This window comes from Lepidochelys olivacea (assembly GCF_965140295.1).
Source record: "Lepidochelys olivacea isolate rLepOli2 genome assembly, chromosome: 13".
Taxonomy (NCBI): Eukaryota; Metazoa; Chordata; order Testudines; family Cheloniidae; genus Lepidochelys; species Lepidochelys olivacea.
Window position 1 is genome coordinate 25,072,228 of NC_140423.1, and position 25,504 is coordinate 25,097,731.

The following is a 25,504-nucleotide window of genomic DNA, read 5'->3' on the forward strand; positions in this document are numbered from 1 at the left end:
GGAGGGCTCGGGAGCGGGCACGGGGCCAGCGCTGGATGGGCTCCCACCCCAGGCGGTTACCCAGATCCTGCCCTTCTCACTGGGCGTGCAGCTGCTGTCCATTCCACCCCCCCTCTTTTTGGGGGGGGGGGGAGGGTGGGCTCCAATAAGCCATCACTAGGTGGTGATAGCCTCCGAGCCACAGCTGCAAGTGTGAGAGTTTTCAGTTGGTCACAGAGTCTCGGGGCGAGGGGGTGGGGGGCACCCGCTGATGCTCCAGCAAATGGACAGCTAGATAGCTCACTGAAAACCCTGGTTTTTGTCCTCCCCGCCCCCAGAATTGCAGACAAGCTGTGGAGGTGAATAAGTTAGAGACCATTCACTTTAAAATAGGACTTTTTTTATTAATATCTTCAGTATGTACAATAAAGGTAAAATTGGGCAAGAATAAAAAAAAGTTCCCGTGCTCTTTTCAATGCAAGTATCACCAGTGCTCCAGCCTGTTAACAGAGCTTCTAGAGCAGAAGACAATATGCTCATTTGAACCAGTCTTTAGAAATCCAGGTTTTTCATGCTAACATCGTCCATGTGTGAACAAGTAGAGGAGAGTCGCAAAACACTATCAGACCTTATACCCCTTTCTCCTCCCCACAGAGACAGAATGATGAATAACATTTAAAAAACAAAAACAACCCAGACACCAGCATTTAAATTAAGGCAGAATGAATAAATTAGCCTTTAACACACACACACACACCAGATTCCATTTAAATTTGGGAGCCTTTTTCAAAAAAACCTCCCACCTACATCATCTGGGCACTCAGATTGGCGGTTGCCCATGGGGTATTCAGTAGGTACTACTACATGTAGGATTTGGAGCACTTTCATAGTTGGGAGATCTGAATTCTTTAATCCTGGCGGGAAACCAGTTCTCATTCCTAGGGTGCAGAGCTCCCAGCCTGGAAGGGTGGAATGTAGTTAGTCCAACACTCAGATTATGCACAAATTTGTCAAGTGATAGCTTGAGTGAAGTGGCTATGTCAAAAAGACTCCAAACCAGATCCTTAGCTGGTGTAAATTACTGTCACTCCACTGTAGTCAACAGAGCTATGCTGATTTACACCAGCTAAGGATCTAGCCCTTCCTTTAAAAAGAAGGGAGGGAAGATATTACTAAACACACATTAGTACCGGTCAGTTACCCTTTGGCTTGTTGTTAACACACGTTACTAAGGAAAGTTCAGGGAGTTTTGCTGGATGTGCATATTTAAGTAAAGAATCCTATGCCATCTTCCCATCACAGTGACTCGTCGCAGCATAAAGAAAGGCCCAGTCTACCCCTAAACCTTAGGCTGACAGAGCTATGTCACTCAGGGCTGTGAATTTTTCATACCCCTGGGAAACATAGTTAAGTCTGTCGACCTAAGCCCCAGTGTAGACAGCCCTCCCACAGAAGACATCTTTCATTGACTTAGCTCCTGTCCCTCGGAGAGGTGGATTTTACTACAGCAACAGACGAACTCCTTCCATTGCTGTGACTACACCACAGTGACGTAACCGCAGCGCTCCAGCTGAGCCACGGTAGCATTTCCAGTGCAGACATACCCGTAGTGTGAACAGATTTCCTCCTCACCGTTGATGGAGCAATCAGACAAGAGGGAGAAGACAGACTAGCTACATGTACGAGGCACAGTTACACAGACACTTCCAAAATCAGTAGGCCAGTTGTTATTGGGTAAGTGACATGTAGTGTACCGAGATGTGGTTTTGGCATGAATGCTTCTAAACATAAATAAGACCATGGAGTTAACTTCAATTCTGTAGGAGTAAAATCTCCAACTAGGACGATCAGCAGCCTCCCTGCCAGAGAAAGGGAAAAGCGTTGGGCATTACAGTGAAAGAGTTCAGGTCCATGCCAGTTAGTGTGCTTGTCCAAATTTCTTTAACAGTCATGAGCAGAGGACAGTGCCACTTTTAAAAATAAGATCATAAGTTAAAATTAGGTTTCCCCAGTCCTATTTAAAAACCTGAAAGTCCTCATCAGTCGGTGCATAAGAAAACCCTAAAAAAGCATCTGAGACACTGGAGCCGCTGGCTGCTAAGTCAGGGGTCCGGGTGATGGAGCTCGAGACCACTTCTTGGGTGAACTCTGGGTCAAAATGTCGCAGATCAGCAGGACCAGACTGAAAAAAGAAACCATATATAACATCATGTCAGATTAACAGGCCTAAGCTTTCAGGCAGGTTATTTCTTTAGACAGAACTGTTTTAGACAACTGTGACCAAACCCTTATTTTATGTTCCCACAAAAGAGACACTAGCTTACAGTTCAGGAAGTATACTTAAACAGCACTGAAGAAGATGAAGTCACCAACTAAGACAACTAGCAGTGGGGCAGGGGAAGAGGGGGAATTCTGCAACACACACGGTCTCTCTCCCACCTCTCCTGCCCCAGAACTTGCCGACTGCATCCCCCGATAAGTGGATCAACTAGATGCGCTGAATGTACTATGGGAAGATGAGGAGGAACAGACAGGAAGAAGATGCAAGTTACTTTTAAGTTTCCAGAGGATGATGATTTCTGCCCCCCAGCCCCACAATACCCCACATCTAGAATCAGCTAGTATATTTGAACAACAGACCTTTGACCAGTGCAATCTCAGTTCCCTTCCCACTAAAATTATGCAGGGGAAACCTGCATCAGCCACCACTACTTACCACATTGGGGTTGAAGGGAGGAGTGATCCTCTTGTGATACAAGTCATCCCAGTTTATTGGGCTGAAGAACACATGATTCTTTATCTCCAGCTGTAAAGAAAGATGAAGGGGGGGAAATAATCACTCTCCCACCATCTTCCTCCTCAACCATCCCTTTTCCAACAGTCACCAAATAGGCACAGGCTCCCCGATAGTGGATGGTTGTAGCTTTACAGCTACATACAGCATGTTGGAAAAAAACAAGTTGTAATGTTCCTCATCTTGGCAGATTGGAGTATCCCCAACACAAAAGACTTCATGAGTTTACTGTATCCTGTTTATGCTACAGAAACACTACATGCTGGCAACCCAGCCCTTCCCCACACCTTTAACCCATGACAGCATAAAGTCCCCTTCGCAGGACTTAACATCCTGTGCCCAGTTCTGAACCACAGCTTCCTGTTGTGTTGCTAACATGGAGCTTTACCACCCCCCCCGCCACACACACACACACACACTCCCAAAGCCACCTCGAAGTTATATTTAGATACACCCCTGAAGAGACTGCAATTCACAAGTCACACACAAGCAATATCATGGTGCTTTAAAAAGCTGCCAAGCCAAGCCTTATAGGACACTGCAAGGAAGCTAGGGTCCAGGGCTTGAATAATGAACGTTTACCCAGAGGAAGCTTTCTTTCTGCTATGGAGAGATGTCCTCCCAGTTGACACTGAAGTCTTCCTAAGACTAAGATCAACCAATGCAGAACAGATATGAAAGAGAAGAGGGGCTCGGAGGAGGGGCGGGATTGGTTGTCTACGAAGAGAATAGGTTAGGATGGGAAACACCACGTACAAAATCCATCTTGGCCCCCAGCCTCCTCTTCTGGTCTTTGTGAAGCAGTCCCTGTAAGATATCACAAGCTGCCATGGTCTTGGTTCCTTGGATCTGGAGTGGCTGGTGTAGAATATTGTCATACATCTGAGACACATCCTGGCTGTAAAAGGGAGGCTGATAGGGAAGAGAAGAGAAAATCAGCTACATAAAACATGAGATCTGTAATGAAGCATGCAAACAATTTCACAGCTGAGAGAGACAATTCATCACATTCCATTTCTACAGGTTTCAGAGTAGCAGCCGTCTTAGTCTGTATTCACAAAAAGAAAAGGAGGACTTGTGGCACCTTAGAGACTAACAAATTTATTTGAGCATAAGCTCCATTTCTACAGTGTGTGCGAGGGAGAGAGACAGGTGAAATGCTTTCATTTCAGTAATATTAGGATGACTATTTCCACTAGTACTTTCATTTATGTTGGGATCATATATGTCATGGTACCCTATACATGGAACTACTGCTTTAGTGGCCCATAGCCTTCAAGAGGTCATGGCTTTCTTTAAGGAGAGTCTCTTTGCTCTCCACCAAGCTGCAGTGTGTGATTTTAAGACTCACCAACCCAAACAGCATCTCATAGAGGACAGCTCCCAGACACCACCAGTCTACTGTTCTGTCATAGGGTTGTTTTCTTAGCACTTCTGGGGCCAAGTACTGTGAAGAGTCAGAGAGCTTTGTTTGAGACAAGTTACAAAGGCTTCCATGACTACATATTACAGGTTGCAGTTAATTAATCTCTAAATAAATGCATTAGGGAGGTTTGGAGCTGTGATTTCCATCAGATTTTTTTTTTTAGTCGAACTTCCCCCTGCCACAAGACTGGATCTAGAGCTAAATTTTTCCTAAAGTTTGAGAAGCTCCCATCTTCCTATACGAAACTTGAGGAAGGGAGTTTTAACAAAACTCAAATCAGTGGTGTGGCTCTTTCCCCTAGATGTACAGCTATTTCCAAAATCACAAGTGGCTGACTAATACAGTTCAATTAATTTGGGAAGTTGCGGATTTCCCATCCCTGTATCTAGCATGAAGACACCTGTTATGTCAAGAGGTACTGGTGACTGCTAGATCACAAGCCTCTTTGAGACTGGGTGTGAATGTACCCTTCCATAAACATAACCGTCAGGATAAGTTCATCAGAAGTCCCCTCATCTAAGATCAAAGTGGGTTGTGAATCTGCCCAGGAGGTTGGACTGAGTGGGTGGAAGGGGTTGCTGAGTAAGGGGGAAGAGGTAGAACACAGAGAAACTAAGAACAGACAGAACAGAGAGAGGCAGAATCATAAAACAAGAAACCCAGGCAGGAGTTGGTGAGGACAGCATGACCCTGGAGAAAGCTAGAGGGAGTTTTTGGGTGTATTGGCTAACGAGGCTTGGGGCTATAAGCTAAGAAACTGCTTCATTTGTTCTTGGTTCCTCCTGCATTCAGAGAAGCAGAACTTTGACACAGTTGTATTTATTTACAAAGCAACACCTGATTATTGCCAGTTTCTACTCCCATCTGGCACATCCCTAGGGCCCCAAAATTTGACTAACTGCTTGGTTCAAAAAGAGGCAACAACACTCTTAAGAGAAAGCAGGGGTCATTTCATGGGGGGGAGAGTAGTGAGTTAACAAGAGACATTTGATGAATGACCGAACTGGGAGCAGGTAAATTACAGAAGTGTCTGCGAGTGGTCTTAGCCAGCTCCACAGACTATACTGGTAGACACTGCCCAGTAGGGGAGTTTTATGCTCTCAGTGCTGCTACTGCAGGGCATGGATCAGCGTTGACGTCGCACTCCCCATCAGTACCCGTCCCGAGCCGGGAATGCTAATAATCCAACCAGCAGACCAAATTCAGTGACGAATCCTGATCATGGGCCACCTGAGGCACGTTGCACATATGCTAAGAAGAAATGCTGCTACTTACATATTGTAAGACCCACATGCAAGATTTCAATAGTGCTTTACAAAGACAACAGCACACCAGACACAGTGGCATGTAGCTATTTTACACACTAGCAATCTCAGCATCGAGTAAGAAGGAAGAGTCAATACATCTAAGCTTCCACAGAACTTGTACTGAATTCATATCATATGGCTCAGTTTGTGGGCCTCAGCAGTAAAACAGATGCAGCCTTAGAAGCATATCCTCAGTCGCTGTCCTGAGCTTATGCACAGCAGAGGGAGTTGAATGGAGCATGCCTGTAACATGGCAATGGACCAGCACTAGATTCAGGTGCATAAGCAGCTTTGTGTTGTGTGTATTCTATTTCTCACAGAAAATTCTGCAAGGAGGAGAATGGGACTGGAGTAGCTGCAAATACACCACAAGTCTCCCTTCCAGTTGCCTCCAGGGAGTCTCATTTCTACCCAGCACTCTAGTGAACAAAATCCAGGCTGGAGAGTTACTTAAATCTGGCCTGTTAGTGTTAAGGAACCAGAAGAGAACCCACCTATTGAATGCAGCCCCCTGCAGTCAGTCCGAGAAGCAGCAATGCTTCTAGCATTTCAGCTGCATTTGGGTGAGTGGGACAGAAAAGTCCGGTGAGTTGCAGGAAGCATTCCCTCTCCTATCCCAAGCAAAATATATTTTAAATTGTGTCCTTCTCCCACAGGGGACACATTTTACCTTGCCACCATGTACACCTGTGCTAGGAACAAAACATCCTATTCTTCTTGGTAGCATTTTATAGCCACTTTGCAGTGGTGATGTCACAAGGTGCAAGGCAGCAGAGAGGGTTACAACCTGCGTCATCAGGAGACACTAATGACCATGTGACTACGAACTTGGTGTTCTGTGAATTAAGGGACAGCAGCAAGTAAATATCTGGAACACTGTGCTCATAGCTACAGGAGTAAGTATTATAATCAAGGAGCGTAGCTACAGAAGGTCCTGGCTTCCAGTGTCAAGGTTGTTACCATGGCTACTGGAAGTCTTGCCAGGTTCTGTAGGAACTCCCATTCCAGAATCAGCAGGATTCCCCCCTCCCCAAAAAATTGCAACATTTTTAAAGCAAGTTTATTCAATGTACTAATCAGTTTAGTAAAAGCCATCCTGGCATAAGTTAAAATAAGGCCTTCTCTACATAGAAAAAATTGTAATGCTTTAACTATAATAATGCAGTGAAAACAGTACAGCCCTGTCCCCGCCTCCCCTCCACACACACACCCCCCATGTGGACAGTTTTATCAGTGTAAAGTTATACTGATGTAAGCATCTTTATACTGGTCAGAAAATACAAAATATTTATACCAGTATAAAAGAGATGTGTGTGTAGACCAGGCCTATCTCCTGTTAATTGAATGCCCCAGTGAATTTCTCCTATTTGGATGTTTAAATCTTGAAACCTGATACCTGTGGAACAAAGTTTAAAATGAAAACAAAAAACCACATGGTAAAGATATAAGAGTCAGCCAGCAGTTTCTGCAAGGGTGGCATTGAGGGGAAAAAAGCATCATTATTAGGTTTCAGAGAGGACACCCAATTGAGATGAGTAAGCTTTTTAGAGGTAATGGTTCACAGTCTATTGGTCCCATCTATACTCGGACCTTGCTACTGACAATGGTCATCAGCAATGGATCTTCCTCAACCCTTCTAAACCCCATGACAAGAACAGACATGTTTTCAGCACCATTCCAGGGAACAGAAACTAGGCCTTCCTCAAACACACCCTATTAAACTCAGGCCTTGTCTTCACTTCTAAAACCACGAGGTAATTAATGCATACACGCTATCCTGAAGTTAAAACCACAGGGAAGACACTTTAGTGCAGACCTCCCCTAGTTTACCTTGTGGTAAAACTAACGTGCCTTGTCTTCACTGTGTTTTTACCTCAGGATACCTCAGACACATTACAGAGTGACAGCCGTCTTAGTCTGTATTCGCAAAAAGAAAAGGAGTACTTGTGGCACCTTAGAGACTAACCAATTTATTTGAGCATAAGCTTTCATGAGCTACACTCCAATGAAGTGAGCTGTAGCTCACGAAAGCTCATGCTCAAATAAATTGGTTAGTCTCTAAGGTGCCACAAGTACTCCTTTTCTTCAGACACATTAGATGCCCCAAGGTAAAGGCTGTTTTTCAGCAGTAATAATCAGGTTTACCCCTCTCCCACCAGTTGCAGTAGGAATGCAAGTGGTGGGAAGAAATGGGGGATGGCAGTGTTACATTGCTAAAGGGAATAATGCTTTTGTAAAAAGGTAATAAGAACTTGGTGAGACCCAAACTGCTAAGACAGCAATGGGGAACAAACAGGAAGTTTTAGCCTCCTTGTTTCCTTTCATGCAACATGCCAGCATATTCAGCACCGTGCACATCAAAAAAGAGGCTGAGACTGTCTCAGATCTTAGTCCCCGATTTTTCAGTGATGCTGAATACACACAGCTCCGATTGACACCTCTGTGAGGAACTGAGCACCTGCAGCTCTGAGGTATCAGGCAGTTAGTGCCTAAGTAATTCCCAGTTAACAAGAAAGTTGTCAGGTTGGCCATACTGTACCTCTGGGGTGCCACAGAAAGTTGATGTCGTTTCCTCTGGCTCCATTCCTTCTTTGCAAAGTCCAAAGTCTGTCAGCACTACGTGTCCCTAAAGAGAAGAAGGGATTTCAGCCTAATCAAGCTCTCCCTGGGGGCGCATGGATTTCTAGCCCCCTCTGCTGTTTTCATGTGCACCTTTCAGCTTCCCAACTGCTGGGCATTTATACATACAAACAGATTGAACAGGCAATCTGATGGGAGACTTCTCACAAATATATGGTTTAAATGTAGGCTTGTAAGGATTTGATTTTTATCAGTAAATGTCAATTTCACTGTACCCACAAACAGGTGTAAAAATATACACTTCTATCTGTAATAATAAAATTGACACTTTTTTCAAAGTTTTAGAAAAATGCTGCTTGAGAACTTTTTAGAGTTTAAGGATATTTACTTTGTATATATTTTGACATGTGATATTGACAATCTGTGTTTTAAAATGGTTATAAAGCTTTAACTTTTTGAACCTCAATGTCAGCTATCATTAAATAATTATCTGACCTCCCTGCAGTGTCTGATCCCCCTCAAAAATTTCCTGCAACAGTGAAAATTTAGAAATTGGGGTCAACATTATTTAAAAAAAAAACTGAAATAAAATTCTGCCATGCCTATGTATAAGTATCTATTCAGTCTAGCCAGACTAATCAGCATAGCACTGCCATCAGTTGAACAATTAGCCCTCGTCAGTCCAGGGAATTGCTTGGTTAGCAGAGTTTTACAATGCTCAAGTCTAGGCCTGCCATATGGGAGACTCAAAATGCTTGTCCATGGGTTAGTACTCGGAAATAACAAAAATGCTAACATCTGAGCTCTGGGAAACTACAGAGTAGCAGGAGCGTGCATGTGTATGCAGAGTTACTATAGCTGCTTGCTTTACAAGTCAGTGTTGTGGCTCCCCCTACTGAATGGATTTGGGGTATACCAGGTTATTTGGTGGGGGTAGGGCGGGAGGAGAGAAAAGGGAGGCAGTAATTACTCATGGTTCCTCTCTGTCATACCCAAGCTAGCGGTCACAAAAAATTGTGAGGAAGCAGGCGTGTTTGCAAGAGAGCCGAACATACCTGGCAGTCCAGGAGGATGTTTTCAGGTTTTAAGTCCCTAGAAGAAGAGAAAGACGTGATGCTGAACCAGATTTTCCGAAGAGCTCTACGCACAACAGCTCCAGTTGAAAAGAATGGGGACTGCAGGGGACTGAGAAATTTTGACAGTCTGGTGCACTGAGGTTTATGAGAACCCCATGACCATCAGGAACTCTAGAGTTACAGCTCTCACAGCAGCCGTGAATCAGCATAGTATGTGTTTGATATATAAATATTAGAGGCTGTTAGGCATATGTTTGAGTATCTGGTCGCACAGTGTGGCAGTTACAGCTGCTGTGGGAAACATCTTTAATTTCCTGACCTAAGACTTCGCCTCTAACGTGTTGTACTAACTACCTTCTCCTCCCATTCAAAACAAACCAAGCTAACTTCGCCCCCTCATCCCCAAAGCCAAAGCTCCATTCACAGACTGAAAGAGGGAAATCAGGGGATGGGTTATTTCCCTGAAAGGGGCTCAGGGAAATGCTACATGAGAAGTTCTGAAACACACGGGAGATCCTGGATTGAGAGCATAGTTCTGAAGGTAGCTGCCTAGTTTAGGAGGGCAATGCAGCCCTGCCCAGTAGTTCTGCACTTTGCTTTTAGGGGTGCCTCTTGTAACATGCCTGCATGGTTACAATATCAAGTAGTTTCCTGCCCCTCCTCAATATTATACACACACTTAGGGGCAGCAGGGCGGGGGGAAGGGAGGAGCAGGGAAGAGGGAGTTACTAGTGCCTGCTATACACACCAAGGATATGCACTCTACCTGTAGATTATGTTCAAGGAATGCAGGTACCCTACTGCACTGGCTACTTCAGCTGCATAAAAGCGGGCACGAGGTTCACAGAAACAGCGCTCCCTTTGCAGGTGGAAGAAGAGCTGAACAGAGAGGAAAGAGCCTGCTGGTTACTTGGGAGCAGTCCTCTCCCGTCGCCCTCCACCCCGAATAGTCCCTTTTCTACCTTCTGTTCATGCCCATTGAAAGCTGCCCTCTGCCCCCAAAGCACTAACACCTCCTTCCCAAGAAGGAGAGCTGTGCAGCTAATCTCAAGCCTTCGCTTGTCAAGAAAGAAGTCTCCTCCTACAAAGGGGCGAAGCCGCCTATTTGAAAGCCAGCCACCGAGTGACCACTGCGGTTTGCAGAGAGTAAGGTGTGCCAGCCATACAGAATTAGCTAGAGCCAAGCTGCCTTATTTAGCAAGCTAAAGGTTTTCCTGGATGGGTGCAGCCATGCTCCCCCACTGCACCCCCTCCCCAACATCACCATTACAGCCAACCTGATCTCAATATAGTCATGCCTCCACCTCGTTACAATGTGTAGTGTAGACTGGACCTGTAAACAGGCTACACATCAGAGACAATGTCTGGCAATGACACACCTAAGACCCCTTCCCTCCTATGAATTGTAACTGGGCAGGGAACAGCCAGGTTCAACCAGGCCTCGTGATGGAGCATAGAAGGAGCCTTTGCTGCTTCAACATTTGCTTTCAGTTGAGGTTCAGGAATGGGAGAGGAGGTGGTGCCACAGAGCAGCTTCCATACGCTAGAACAGGATGGATGAGAGGGACTCATACTAGAGTTTTGGCAAGCCAGCTATAGTCAGACTTGACCCCCAGTGGTTTGAGACATTGCCATTCCCCTCCCTCACCACCCTTGCCTCAGATGTTCCTTCACTGATGGGCAGCCCGACCTCTGCTGTGCACCAATAGGAGAAGGCCCACATGAAAGATTGCAGCTGAAGCCACAAGGCAAGCAAGAGAGTTAGGTGGGGTGGGGGGGGTTATTTTACAATCTAGATCAGAGAGTGCCTATGTGGCCAGGCTATTGCATGCAGAAGATTTTGCCAGATGTTATTTCTAAGCTGCTTGGCACCAGAGTCTCATTCAAAAGACAGTGTTCCTAAGACAGGTCTCTGACTGGACTGATCAATGTCACAGTAGTGTGTGTCCAGTTGGAACAAGGCCATTTCAGCAACAGGCATGATGCTGCTTTAGCACAAACATCCACAGCCTGGTTCCTGATGGGAGACAAATAGAGCCGGGACTGTTAATGTATACAGTGTGAGTCTAAAATGACAGCTGTTCTTGCACTCACCTCTCCTCCATTGACATAGTCTAGCACAAAGTAGAGCTTCTCAGAGGTCTGGAAAGAGTAGTGGAGGCCCACCAGGAAAGGATGTTTCACGTTTTTCAGCAGCACGTTGCGTTCCGCCATAATGTGGGTTTGCTGTGCAGAACCAGGCAAAGATGTGTTAGTACGTCAGTTCGTGTCGTTCCAGAGTCTGGTAGGCGAGCGGCCACCTAGTGCTGAGAGATCTTCAGATGGAAGGTTCTCGACAAGTTCCCGGTATTGTTATTCATTCTGAGGCCAGCTGACCATTCCTGGGGGTGACTAGGTTTAGTCTCCGAAAGGTCAATACCCAGTCCCTCTAAAGGCTGCCTTGGAACCTGACTGAGTTAGCAAGCAAAAGCTTGTCAAACAGGATTCCTCCAGAAACATGTTTGACAATTCCTCCCTCTCCTACCTCCCTGCAGCCCATCACAACACACGCATACTCCACACTGTGGTACGCACTAGCGCCCACAGTCTACAGCGCAGGGTCTCCTCCTGGAAACACAACAAGACATAATGCCCACAACTGCGAGAGCTCATCAGTGAAGTTAATGGGTCTACTCACAGCTGTAAGCACTATACTCGCTAGTAAGTATTTGCAGAATCAGGCCCAGGGTTTGGTGTGGAAGCAGAAATATTGTTAATGGTTATAGTGTAGACATAGGGGCTGGGTGGGCAAGGACTGAGCAGTGGCAGAGTTTGTTTGCATCATGCTCAAGCCAGTGCTGTTCAGCTTTCCTTTCCTCTGCACCATGATCATTCAAATGAGACCCCTAAAAGTGAGGATCGGTCGGGGTGTACACCAGCAGCGACTAGAGCAAGCAGCACAAACACGCTAGTATGATGCCTTGCTTTTATCATGAAGAAAAAACACCAAGAAGAGAAGTGAAACCCTCCTCCCCTCCCCAGAGGGCTCATCTATAATGTACCTCCTTTTTCTTCAGGATGGATTTCTTCTGCAAGACTTTCACAGCATAAGACATCCCATCAGACTTGCGTTTGGCCAGGAGAACCTACAGCAGAAGGGCCAGGTGAGGGGCATGGATCTCTGGTGCTCAACACCATTCCAGTTTATTTTATTAGTTTTTCACACCACCTTTGCACTAGTGCAGGTGACTGCACAAGGGGCCAGGCTATGATTTTAGAGCATGAAAAGCCAGCCAGGTGTTTTCCCCTTCCATCCCTTGACAAGAGCACACAGCAAACTAAGCTTCCCCTCCATTCCCCAGCTACCTTTCCCCTCACTCCACCCAGTATCCAACTAGAGCAGTTTCAGAGCACAGAGGGAGAGAATCCCCTTTCTACAGGATCACTGTCATCTCACAAAGCACAGACATGCCCAGGGACCCTCACCTAGTTGTGTGAGAACGTGCCAAGATGAGCAGTATTTCAAGGGCTGCTCTATACCCTACATCCTACTACCTTTGGGGTAGTAAGATACCACTCACCCTCTTCCTCTGGGCTGCTTGGAAGGAAAGTGGACCAAGAAACAAGCCTGGCTCTCAAACCTTGCCAGTCAAGCCTTGCCAGGCAATGAAGGTGCAAAGCACTGGCTAGCCTGTTGCCTTCGACCTACCCTATTCACTTGTTTAGTGCTACAGGCCTCTTTGTTCCCAGGCCCGTTTCTGCACTGGTGACGGGCTACTCAAGAGAGGGGCACATGAAGCCCACTCCACTGCTGGTGGAAACTAGTTCAAAGAGAAAGAGGAGACCATGCAAGGAGGCCTTTAGAAACCCATGACCGACCCCAAGCTACACCCACTTACTTTTCCAAAGCTTCCTTTGCCAATAACTTTCAGAAAATCAAAATCCGTTGGCTTGGCACTGTTGGACAAGGAGACAGCAGGTTACCACCCAGACCACCCATTCCATGGGCTAAATGTTAAGGAAGGTTTTTTTCGAAAGTACATGAGGAGGGTCAGCCCTGAAAGATGGGTGGGAGACATAATCTTCATTCACTAGATAAGCTTCCTTCCCTCCTCCAGCCACACATGCAGCAATCCGGGAGGCAAAGATTTTGTATGGAGCAATACAGACACACAAGGGCAGCAGTGGGGTGGAATTCCTAGCCAAGTATGCCAGACACATGGAGAATCTGCTCTCCTGAATATGACAGTGGCAGAGAAAGCCGTTAAATCCTCAAATGCACCTGAAGGTTAGGTGCAAATGAAGCTCTTTGCTTTCTCTCCCTGAAGACTGGGAGGAGCTCTGGCTGATAAAGCAGACAGCTGGGAGATGCAATAGAATCAAAATAAGGAAGCGTCTCCCTCCTCCACCTAACACGGAACCAAAGTACCAGGTGGAAGCAGCAAAAGACAAGGGACTGGGGGTGGTATTAGAGTGCGGGCAGGAGACGAGGATCCTGACCTCAGTCAAAGTGACAAAGCAGAAACCTGAACATGTGACTAGCTATGGCTGAGCCCCAGAGAGCTGAAATTTGAGATATGCGCTATATCGGTGTCTGCCTGGGCCATTTGCTGGTTATGATTTCTTTGCTCAGATGGAGCAAATCAGATGGGAAGCCAATCATTTATTTCACTGCAAGGCTCACCTTGTGCACCAGGTTCAATACTCTCCCATGTAAACACAGGTTACTTACTTTGGATTAGCAGAAGGGCCAAGGTTGATGTTGTCAGTCGGTGTCAGAGGCTGGAGGAGACACAGATATTGAACTATTAGTCAGTGGTTCCCTGAGAAGGAACCTGGGATTCCAGTGAAGAGTTTCAAAGCAGACGTGTTCTTTCACTCGCTGCAGGAAGTCATGTGTTACAACCCCAAACAGAGACGGTCAGCCTATTTTTGAGTCAGAATCTCAGCCAACAGTGGCCCTGAGACTGCAGCAGTTGGCTTTATCCCGCCACCCTCAGTTCCCAACTCCTCCAAGTTCACCAGCAAGAGTGGAACAAATCTTCTGGCATCTGGCTGGATAAGTCCCTCCAGAAGGAAGGAGGTCCGTTGCTGGACACTGCACAGGACAGGTGTGGGGGGAGAGGGGGAAATGTCATTTCCCTTCCTCACCTAAGCCCTACTCACGTCCTAAGGCAACAGCATCAGCCAGAACCCACACGCCCAGGCAAGCCCCTCATCAGCCTGACTTAGCCATTCGGAAGGCAGCTACTCCTGTGAGGAAGTGACAGGAGGAGGTTTAGCTGCTGGCAGGGTTCGTGCGAGATGAACAGCCTCGGCGTCAGGAAAAGCCAGGTGCGATGTTACACTCACTGGTCCCTCTTTGCGCGCGAGTCACACAGACCGCAGGAACACATGGGCGATTGCCACCGTCTGCACCGGGCGATGGACTCATACGCAAGCACACTAGGGGAAAGCTCCCCATTTCTGTAGCACTTAAAGACCCTCCCTACCCTCGCAAGGGCTGGCAATCTCATCCCCATTGATAGCAAGATTGCAGGGACCCTAGGCACCTGCCAAGCACACCCAGGGCTAGAATTCAGAGCCAGGAAATTAATCTTCCTACCTCCAGACAACAGCACTAATCCAGCCCATGACTCAGGGACCACTCAAAACTGAAAGCTACGCTAAAGCCCTGGAATTTTGATTTTCTCTGGTGGCACGGGGTGGGGGCGGAGCCCGTTCTCTTCCTGCCCATCCCCCATACACACAGGTCCTTTTCCTCCTCTTCCCCACCTCTAGCCACAGGGGGATTTTCCCTGTCCCTACACTTTACAGGAAACAAGCCCTCTCTGCCAGGACTGTGTGCTCCTTACACTTCTGCTTCCTGCAGTGACCCCTGGTCAGAATCAGAGCAGCTCCCTCCTCTCCATCCAGCATTGCCCATCCGTGACCACAGGGACAAGACAGTGCTAGAAGGAAGCAATCCCAGAGGCTGCCGAGGAGGCGTGTACTAGTTTTATAGGGTAGAGTCTGCAAGGACTAAAGCCAGGGAACACCCCCCACCCTGCCCAAACACCCTCTGCAATGAATGATTGTGGGTTGGGAAGAGACACGTGCACACACACACCCCGTGAGCATGGGGTGGAGCTAAAGAATCCGCACCCCTGGAGGCGTGTGATTGACTCGCCGAGCTCCAGGGGAAGTGAGGGGTGTCTACAGCCCTGCCAGGGGATCAGCTGGAGGAATAGTCACAGGTGAAGCACAAGGGCCCTGCCCAGCATGGACTCACTGCAGCCCTGCAGGATTCTCATGGCAGGAATGAATCAAATATGCAGGTGTGGGGTTAAGAGTGCCCAGCCTGGTGCGGTTTTTGGGCACTCTTTTTTTGGGGTCATGGCTCAAGATCCACAGTCAACTTGATGGTGATGCTCCCAGTGTGGCTGAGGAATCCTGCAATAACGGGAGCTGACTCAGGGGGATCGCAAAAGTGAGGTGTCGTGAGTCACCTCCCACCCATGGCAAGACAAGGGTCATCTATCCCCCATACCTGGAGCGGAACGATTCCAAACAAACTGTTCTTTGCCTGAAAAGACACCCCAACCTCCTCCCTCTTTTCTGAGAGGAGAGAAGGATTAAGGCTAAATTGTCCAGCTCACATTTCTCCTACAAATGTCCTTCCTCCCTGTTACAATTAGCAGTAATTCTGCATAGGAGCCAGCAAGCCAGAACCTTACCTGGGGGCTGTTATCCGGATTTTTAGAACGGTCCATTAAGAAGGCAACTCTTTCAGCACTTGAAAGAAAAAGATGATAATAAAATGAACCAGCAAGGAGACTGTTCATCAGCACTTAGCCCTTAGCCCCCAGCCTGTCAGGGTTCAGAGCCAGCCTTCAGCACACGGAAAGCAGGCATCCGTTAAGGGGACCTGCATGATCTTCCCAGATGAGAATGGATAGAGCAGGAAAAAGGATGTTACTACCCAGTAACTTGTGGCATCACAGATCATACTTCCAGCACAACGTCTGGAGTCATGAGGCCTGATTCTTCATTGCCCTGCAGCTTGTATAGCTGTTTCCATTGGTGCGGAGGGGGGTACAGAATGTACTCTCCCTCTCTCTTATTGGGTAGCATTTAGCGACCTCATTGTGTACCCATGTAAGTGACAGCACAAAGTGCAGGCCTAAGAAGAATGAGGCCCAAGGTATTTAAGTGCCCAGGAGTAGCCACAAGACTATCTAAAACTCAATTATCAGGCCAAAGTTTTCAGGAGTGACCACTGATTCTGACACTCTGTGTTTGGGTGTCTTACATGTGATGCCTAGTACCCCATTTTCTCAGCTGTTGAGCACCTGAACCTTCCATTGGGTTCAACGGGGCCTCAGATTGGGTGCTCCTCCCCACAAAAGGCACCTCAAAAAAGTGGCCCCTTTTGAAAAGAGGCCCCCCACTTCTACTGAGCTCAGAGTGCAGATGGGAAGTTGCTGCTGGGACAGAACCAGCCAGAATTCAAACAGAGACAGTGTCTCATCAGAGCCTCTCTGGTTCAGCCAATTGCTGCAGACAGAGCTGGCCCTGGGGTAGTGTGGCCCTTTCACTCAGTCACACTCCACAGCCTCTCAAGAGGGGGGACCTTATAGTCTAACAAAAACCACGACAATCTAGTGCAGCAGCCCAGGTGAGGACTCCTCTTAGCTCACTGGATAGAAGTTCAAGCAGGTGCTGAGAACAGCAGGGATGCTACGCTTTCAGCCTCATGATGTGCTCGGGCTCAGTGCCCCTCTCCAGACACAGACGGTCCTTTTGGCTCTGCAGGGAAGCCAAGATAATGCAAGCTGGGTTTGACCACATGGCTTTCCCCAGGACGGTGCTGGCCCAGTTTTGATGCCGTTTCCCAAGCCAGCATAGACCAGGTCCACACACATCTGACACAGTTTTACAGACTTTACTAGCCCAGGTAGTAAAGCAGGTCTAGACCCAGGTGAGCTCTGGGCTGCAGGAGGCAGGCCAGCGTTACCTGGGGCATCTTTTAGGAAAGAGCTGTGCTCAGCAGTGGTTCCGAGCACCAGCTCCAAATGGCACTTTGGATCGACAGGTGCAGGAAGGAACCAAAAGAGACACTTTGTAGCTTGGCCCTCTCTCGTTCCCGGGAGCTGGTTTTCTGTGGTTGGAGATCATGTAGATAAGAACAAAGGGAGCCAGCCCCAGCCTCCACTTTCCCTTCTAAGCCCTCCCCTTTAGCTAAGGTTAAATAATATCAAAACCAAGTTCCTTCCCCACCCCCCGAAAGCTTCACATATTGTCTTGGAGGAAGCTCTGCAGACATATGGGGAGTCCATCCATCTCTGGAGCATTATCCAGGCCCATGAAAACCCCCACCACTCTGTGCCCCTTGTAACCAGCCAGCCAAACCGCACACTGAACACTCCTAGGTCTCTCCCTCCCCCCTTCCCCCCAGTGCCAGTGTGATCTCTCACAGCAAGACGTTCCCCCTCTGCAAGACGCACGGGCCACCTGGACTCCCAGCAGCTAGAGAAAGCCCCTCCTCCAAAGCAGAATCAGTGCCATGGCAGGGGACGCTCCCTGGCAGTGCCTGTTTGTACTGGAGGCAGCTCCCAGAGCCCTGCCCACAATTCTGGCCCGTGCCAGCCCACTCTGCTCACCAATTATTGTCTAGAGCAGAGGTTAGCAGGCTGTGTTTTAAAGGGCTAGTGTCCCATTGAGAGGCTTTTATACTCACTAGGAGCACAGCCTGGAGCCCGAGGCCTTGATGGTCTGTTCTATCCTCTCGCACCCGTGCTTTATAAGATCTGCGGGAAAGAAAAGTTAGAAAACTAAGCTGATTAGCTGGCGGTGTGAGCACAAGAACACAGAGGCCTGTTTGTTCCTAATTGACCTTGCCCTGCTCTTCAACATCCTTCCCCCCCTCCACCCACACACCAGAGTAGCCAGGCATTTATAGGAGCCAGGACAGCTTCCCCCAACTCCATCAGGGACCTTTCCTCAATTTACAAGCTAACCAATGAGTACTGATAGCTGGGGACCCCCCAGAGGTCTGGTTTGCACAAGCCTCCCCCCACAAATCACCTCTCAGAAAAATTCCCTGGGTCTTAGTCTCCCAGCAAGGGAAAAAAAAAATCACAAGACAGATGTGTTTACACTGGCATACATCATACTTGGAACTTGCATCGCCCCTTTCATTCAGGGCTCTCAAAGCACTTCAAAGCATGAATCAGGCCTCACAACATCCTCAAGCAAGCCTCGTTATTCCCCACACCCAATCATGGCACTGAAGTGACTTGCACAACAACATACAGCAACCAGGGTCAGTCAGGATTAAACCCTAAGAGTTGTCCTGCACCTTGTGTTGTCCTGCACCTTGCGTCATCAGTCGCACCAGCGCAAAGCACGTGTCAAATGTCACCTTTCTGATTCGGTGGCATTTTACTGTCACTGTACAATAAGTGCAGGCCAGTGGAAGAGTTCGGCCCAGAAATCCTGTTTTCTGGTCCCCCATCCTACAGGCAGAATAGAACTGGATCCAAAAACTGGAGCATTTTTTGAAAAACACACAAACATATATATTTACAGACACATACACACACATAAGATATAAAAACATGGCAGGTTTCAAAGAGGAATGATTTTTTTGGTGAGCTAATAAATATTTTCACAAAATTTCCAGGCCCTTCACTTCAACCCCCGCCCCAGCTTTGCAACGGAAAATAGTGGGGGAGGAGAATAAAAGAAAGGAAACCAAAACATTTTTATTTAAAAAGAATCTTTTACAAAAAAAAAAAAAACAAAAAACCCAGAAGATTCCTTTTTTTAAAGGGGAAAAAAAAAAGGGAGAGGGCATTTCCATGAAAACTAGTGTTTCACTCAACAAGTGTTGAACAGCTGTACTGTAGGACAAACTCAGCAGCACTGGCTGCAGACGTACAATCCCTCCTAAGCTGGGAGTTCCTTTAGCTCAGGTAATAGGTTTGGAGATAAACATGAACAAATGACACTTTGCATATTAGCCTAAACACCTGGCTGGGAATTTGGCAGGGGAGCCAAGTCCCTGAACAGACAGGCGTAGCTGTGAGCTGAGTAGTTGTTAACAGGGCACAGTCCACTGGTCTGGGACCCAAGATTTAGATTTGGTGATGAGATAACAGACTTTACAAGCTTCTACTATAGATTCAGGGCAAAAGAAGTGGAATGAACCTTTATGTAGTCATTTCCCTGCAGCATTATGAGCCCAGTAAGACAGCAGCATTGTGCTGTTGCATGAGAACCAGAAAGTGATGCTTGGTGTGCCTGCCATTGCAGTGATGGCTGCAAGATCATCTTCCCAGGTGCCCAAGGACCGTAATCTATTTGCATACAGATGCCCCCTCCCTTCCCCAACATAAGTGCACTAGGCTGTAACATTTACCTGGACTTTTCTCTCCTGTGATAAGCTAAGGGAAGTTTGTTCGATTCTACTACCAATAAAAGCTTGCATTAGAGTTTGTTTGCCCTCCCCTGAGGTTACCGGGATAGCATATCAGAGGACTGCTTTCAGAGTAGCAACCGTGTTAGTCTGTATTCGCAAAAAGAAAAGGAGTACTAGTGGCACCTTAGAGACTAACCAATTTATTTGAGCATAAGCTTTCGTGAGCTACAGCTCACTTCATCGGATGCATTCAGTGGAAAATACAGTGAGGAGATTTATATACACACAGAACATGAAAAAATGGGTGTTACCATACACACTGTAGGGAAAGCGATCACTTAAGATGAGCTATTACAAGCAGGAGAGCGGGGCGGAGCGGGGGGTGAGAGGGGAAGAAAATCTTTTGTAGTGAGGGCTGTATTTTATAATGCCATGGACCAGGCAGCTCATTGGCAGAGACCCACATAAACCTGCCGGATATCACTGTCAAAATGGAGAGCAATGTGAAGAGTAAACCAGCTTTGCAATGGATAACATGGCGACCACTGGCTTTGAGAGCACAAAGGCAGCCCCTGAATAGCAGAGCAACTTAACCCAAGCCACAAGGACTGGTAGAATGAGAGGCAGCTCAAGAAGCAGCCATCCTTAAAGGGCAGGGAGGAATTTTAAGGATGCAATAGTCTTTCATCTCTGTGGCTTATGGACTTGTCTATGGAGTAACTGGGACTGAAATAATTAGTTGAAGTTGTCTGGTGCTAGTCTGTGCATAGATGGTCTTACTGTGAAATAAAAGACCCCTATTCTGGTATAACTTAAGCCAGCAAAAAAAAAAAATCAGTTAAAGTTATCAGAATAGTGTTACCTTACTCTGCAGTAAGAGCATCTACGCAGACGAGCATCAAAACCAAAGGAGTTCGCACAAGTGGTTTAGGTATTTCGGTTCCGGTGACCACTGCAGACAAGCCACAGCAGCCAGCTTTTGAAGACAGCTCAGCACATTGGGTATGGAGCTTTCCCGAAAATCTGTCCCATACGCCCGATTCTCCTCTCATTCACACCCATGTAAGCCCATTGATTTTACTGCAGATTTTCACAGGTGTAACTGAGAGCTAGGTTCAAATTCCAGACTCAGGTCATAACAGAGAAGGATGTGGTAGCTTCTAGCTTAACCTCTAGAGGACAGACTAGAGGGTCTCTCCAGGTCACTAAGAGCAAGGGGTTCTCAGGACAAATTTTTTGGTGGCCGAAGAGTGCGGCCACCAACTCTTGCTGGTGGCCGCTCTCACACTTTTTCCTAAAATACTCAATTAGCTTTAAGAAAAACAAATAAATATGCACATATACATGTCCAAATCATTGTAATTATTTATTGCTAGTTAGTAAATCTGTTGTGAAAAGTGATATTAACAAACATGAAAGTATCACTTTTCACAGCAGATTTACTCAGCCCCGGCAAGCCTGGGGACAAATTAAGCCCTGGATGCGGGGGACGAAGTAGGCAGTAGGGGCCGGGGCAATGGAGTTGGGGGGGGGGCGGGGGAGATAGTGGGGGACCAGAGTTTGAAGACCCATAGCCAGAACCCAAAGCCCCATGGCCAGGGATGGAGCCTGAAGCCAGGCAGCTGGAGCCTGCCACCCCACCACTCTAGAGGTGAAGCCTAAAGCCTGAGCCCCACCACCCCTGGGAAAGTGGGGAACTCACCAGCTGCCTGTTCCTCCAGCGTTGTGCCCCAGCTGTCTCTAGAGCGGAGCAGCTAACAGCAGCAACACCAAGACGATGCATTCAGGAGCAACAGGGAGGGAGTTGGCTGCTGCTTTGCCCCCAGCCCCCAACCACAGCCCAGGAGGCTGTGGCTGCAAGAAAAGCCACCGGTGGCTGCATTTGAGAAATGCTGGACTCTACACTGCGTTAAACCCAGAGCACCAGGTCTCGGAGCCCAGATCAGCTCAGGTGACTTAGGCTTGTGAGGCTGGGGCTGCGGGACTATAAAACTGCAATGTAAACAATCAGGCTTGGGCTGTAGCCTGGGCTTTGAGACCCCGTGAGGGTGGAGGGTCTCAGAGCCTACGATCCACCCAAGCCCAAACATCTACACTGCAATTTTATAGCCCTGCACCCTGAGCCTGCAGATCCAGGCCAGCTGTGCTGTGCCGCAGGTCTTTTATCACAGTGCAGACATACCTTTACCACAAGAGAGCTAGTCTCCTCCGGAGCTGGGCAAAATTTTTCAACAAACTTTTTCTCCCCCTGCAGATTAGGTTCTCCCCATGCATTCCGTGAGCGTGAGTTGATTTCAGCAAATAGTTTTGCTCAAACAACCTAAAAAGTTTTTCCAACTTTTTCGGAAGTTTTTCATTTTGATGTTTTCAAAGTGAAACGTTGAGACTTCAATTTGAAACAGCTTTTCTTCATTTCAAAATTCAACGGTTTAAAATAAAACTAAAAGTAAGAAGAAAAAAAACCCTCAAGATCTAAACAAAACATTTTGTTTGACCCAAAACATATTTGCTTGGTTTTTACACTTTTCTCAATGGCAGGCAAGCCAAAAAGACACTCAGTTCTGGTCTCCTCCTCCAAGCCAAGGCACAGGATGAGGCTAGTGAAGGTTGGCTGGGTCAAAACAGAACAGCATGGGCAGTGTGTTGGGCGTGCAGGGCAGAGTTTGCACCGCTTCTGCTCATTTTAAGGTCCTCTCCAGTGGTGTCTTGCTGGATTCAGTGAAACTACTTGACAATTCGCTATGGGAGAACAGCAGCGCTTGCTTTGTATCTATCAACTGGGTCACTCAGGGACCAGGACCTCACTTTCTTATGCATTTGAGAAACACTATGCAGGTCTTAGTTCGAGGTCAGCCCTGTGCTCATAGTACCATTTTCAAGGCACCTATTGATATGGCTGTGATCAGAGCGGGGCCTGCCATCCTTCCCCATTTGGTCCACACACACCCCTTTTCTATGAGGTTGGCCTTCTCTTAAGTCGAGGCAGCTTCTGCCCCTCTGGGGGTTTCAAACCAAACAGCAGGTACGCAGGCAGTCACAGATCCTCCTTGCCCTAAAGCCTGGAGATCTTCCCAGCACACTTAAAAACTAAAAATAAGACCAGAAATAGGTCACAAAGATACACGAGAGTTCGGTTCGAAAAGAAGAAAGGTTGCCACGTTCTTGCCTCTCTTGGGACTGCAGGGAAGCTCGAGGCATAGCAAGAGCCCCAGACTGGGGAGGCACATGATCCCAATTAGTTCACTTACATAACAGGAGCGCTGTACAGGTGGGAGACCGGCTGCTGAACCCACCCACCTGTCCATCTCCCCCCACCCTCCTCCAGTCTATTGCTGAGAGAATCACCTTGCACAGACCAGAGGCACTTCAGAGGTGGCCGGCACCTATTCTCACGGGAGCCATGCCACCGCACAAGTTGAAGCAGTCATTATAGTTAATAACAGCCCCTGCAAAAATACACTCTGTTCAGAGCACAGGACAAGCAGCTGCCTCCTCCAAACCCTCTTTCCACAATTTCACCAGACGCGACCCACATTCCCATGCCAGTCTATTATTTAATACTCTCCCTACATATAGATCACAAACATGATTCTTACCTTGCAAGAAGAGGCAATCTCATCATAGCCTTGTTTTGTGTGAGCCCCACTCCCCACCCCTCATCTCTGATGTCATCTCTCCCTCCTCATGTCCTATCTAACCTCATTGTAAACTCCTTGGAGCAGGGACCTTGCCCTTATCCTTGCCAGGAAGTGGCAGTAAGGACAGGGAAGCTATAATTGTGCAGGCAGTTTGTATTGTGGAAGAAGCATCAGGTTTAAGAGCCTGAAGGTCTGAATTAAAGAGGGGTGTGGCAAGGCACCAAGCTCCTGCAGCTAACCAGAGAGAGGTGTGGTTACTGACAGAGAAAACACATTAAATGCGTAATGTCAATCCACGCTTTCCTAGAACAGTGGTTCTCAGCCAGGGCATGTGTAAATACAGATCTTCCAGGGGGTACATCAACTCACCTAGATATTTACCATGTTTTACAACAGGCTACATAAAAAGGACTAGCAAAATCAATACAAACTAAAATTTCATAGAGTCAATGACTTGTTTATGCTGCTCTATAGACTATACACTGAAATATAAGTACAGTATTTATATTCCAATTGATTTATTTTATAATTATCTGGTAAAATGAGAAAGTCAGCAATTTTTCAGTAAGAGTGTGTGGTGACACTCTTGTATTTTTATGTCTGATTTTGTAAGTAGGTAGTTTTAAAGTGAGGTGAAACTTGGGGTACGCAAGACAAATCAGACTCCTGAAAGGGGTAGAGTAGTCTGGAAAGGCTGAGAGCTGCTGTCCTAGAACATGGATAGAGACAGTCTGAGCACAGAGTTGTTCCCCAGCTAAGGTTTCATTGTACAAGTGCTCGGGGATGACCAGCCATTCCTCCAATGTTTGCTTTAGCTGCCCAAGCAAGGCTCCAACTTCCCCTGCCACACGTCTAAGAGATAGAGACACCCAAGGCCAGACAGCTCAGTTACACTTTCACCTCCCCAGAGTTCAGTGGCGTTTGCGGAGCTCAGGTCTAGGAACTAGCCAACAGCATGAGGAAAGGCTATAAGCAGAGGGAGATAGCTTCCCTTTTAATTCGTTAGCTACCCATCTCACAGATTCTGGCCTGTCCACATTTGCATGGAGCTTAGTTCTGAGCAGGCACCCCCCCAGAATAAACCACAACCCTTGTGTTCTGATTCCTCGACAAAAAAGTCGCAGCTGTAGGACAAGCTCTAGCTCAGTGCTATGCGCAGGGCACTTGTTCCCATGAGGATCAGCACACAGAAAGTCAGCCAAACTCACCCGCGTCTTAGAACAGTGAGACAAATAAACCTGACAAGCCAGAACAATAGCCAGATGTTTAAAATTGCCAGCATTTTGCAAAATACATGAGAACAGGAAAGGAAGCATCAAGAGCGCACACACACCTGCATCTGATGAAGTGAGCTGTAGCTCACGAAAGCTGATGCTCTAATAAATTGGTTAGTCTCTAAGGTGCCACAAGTCCTCCTTTTCTTTTCACACACCTGTGATCACTTCTACCAGCAGACCCAGCATCCTTGAGTAAGGAAAGCAATCCGCAGCAGGCTGGTTCAAAGACATCTCAGCACCCAGCTTTACCATCCTCTCCGGGACTCGTACCACAATCCGCTGCCCTCCCTGAGCATGTGCCTTTTAAAGGCTGTAGAGAAGCAGCAAATGCTGCTGCAACAGTCAGGCCTGCCCCAGGAAATTCACACACCCTCCTCTTCTCCCTTTGGGTCTTAAACATCCTCCTTCCTGCCACGGCTGCTGTCTCTATTGCAGACCCAAGGGGAGGAAGCTAAGAAAGGAGAGGAAGAGAGAGCTGATTTGCTGTGAAGACACCCATGCTGGAAGAAATAAAGCAGAGCAAGGTTTGAGACCGGCATGTAGGTGATGATGAGGCAGAGAGGATGGGCCCATTTGGTAGGAACCAATTAAATGCCTAGTGGGCATCCGAGTTCAGATGGCCAGTGTGGGACCGTGCAAGGGAGAAGCTGTCTCCCATTCCCCCACCCCCTTTCAGAACACACAAATCACCCATGGCCCCTGATTTTCTGCTTACTGTGTCATTTAACCCCTTCACTGCTGGATTACCTGCCACATGTTCCTATCCATGTTTGCAAGCTTGTTCTGAGTTTTTTCCCCACTGTGGACGGACTTCAGCCTTATCAAAATGGTGCCCTAGTAATAGCTCTTAGTATCACTACCCCCAGGCAAACCCCTAGTGCAGCTAGGCAAAGCTGCTCTCTAAGGCACACTTGTCCTGGTGCACCTTACTCTGCTCTCAAGGAGTGCTGGGCCAAAAATGGGTTTTCCAGTTTGCTGGCAGTTCTGAAAAATTGGGGAGGGGAAAAGTAGTTTCAGGTTGACCCGAAAACAAACATTTTTGGAAT

At 47.4% G+C, this 25,504-nt stretch overlaps 1 protein-coding gene across 3 annotated transcripts in view; it reads right to left on the reverse strand.

Moving 5' to 3' along the window:
- Positions 1-357: 357 nt before the first annotated feature.
- The window catches only part of SGK2 (serum/glucocorticoid regulated kinase 2), a 35,506-nt gene continuing 10,359 nt past the window's right edge, over positions 358-25,504 (reverse strand). Inside the window, exons 3-15 of one of the 3 annotated variants that reach the window (XM_084645228.1) lie at positions 17,861-17,930; positions 15,858-15,915; positions 13,874-13,923; positions 13,041-13,098; positions 12,204-12,287; positions 11,257-11,388; positions 9,929-10,041; positions 9,142-9,178; positions 8,046-8,132; positions 4,125-4,220; positions 3,530-3,685; positions 2,696-2,785; positions 358-2,161 (exon numbers count right to left, since the gene is read on the reverse strand). In XM_084645228.1, the coding sequence (XP_084501354.1) occupies positions 1,994-2,161; positions 2,696-2,785; positions 3,530-3,685; positions 4,125-4,220; positions 8,046-8,132; positions 9,142-9,178; positions 9,929-10,041; positions 11,257-11,388; positions 12,204-12,287; positions 13,041-13,098; positions 13,874-13,923; positions 15,858-15,915; positions 17,861-17,930 (1,199 nt within the window). In that variant the 3' untranslated portion in view covers positions 358-1,993. Of the gene's footprint in view, positions 2,162-2,695; positions 2,786-3,529; positions 3,686-4,124; positions 4,221-8,045; positions 8,133-9,141; positions 9,179-9,928; positions 10,042-11,256; positions 11,389-12,203; positions 12,288-13,040; positions 13,099-13,873; positions 13,924-15,857; positions 15,916-17,597; positions 17,797-17,860; positions 17,931-25,504 lie in introns of those variants that run through there. The other 2 variants (XM_084645230.1, XM_084645229.1) reach the window with 2 other exon arrangements.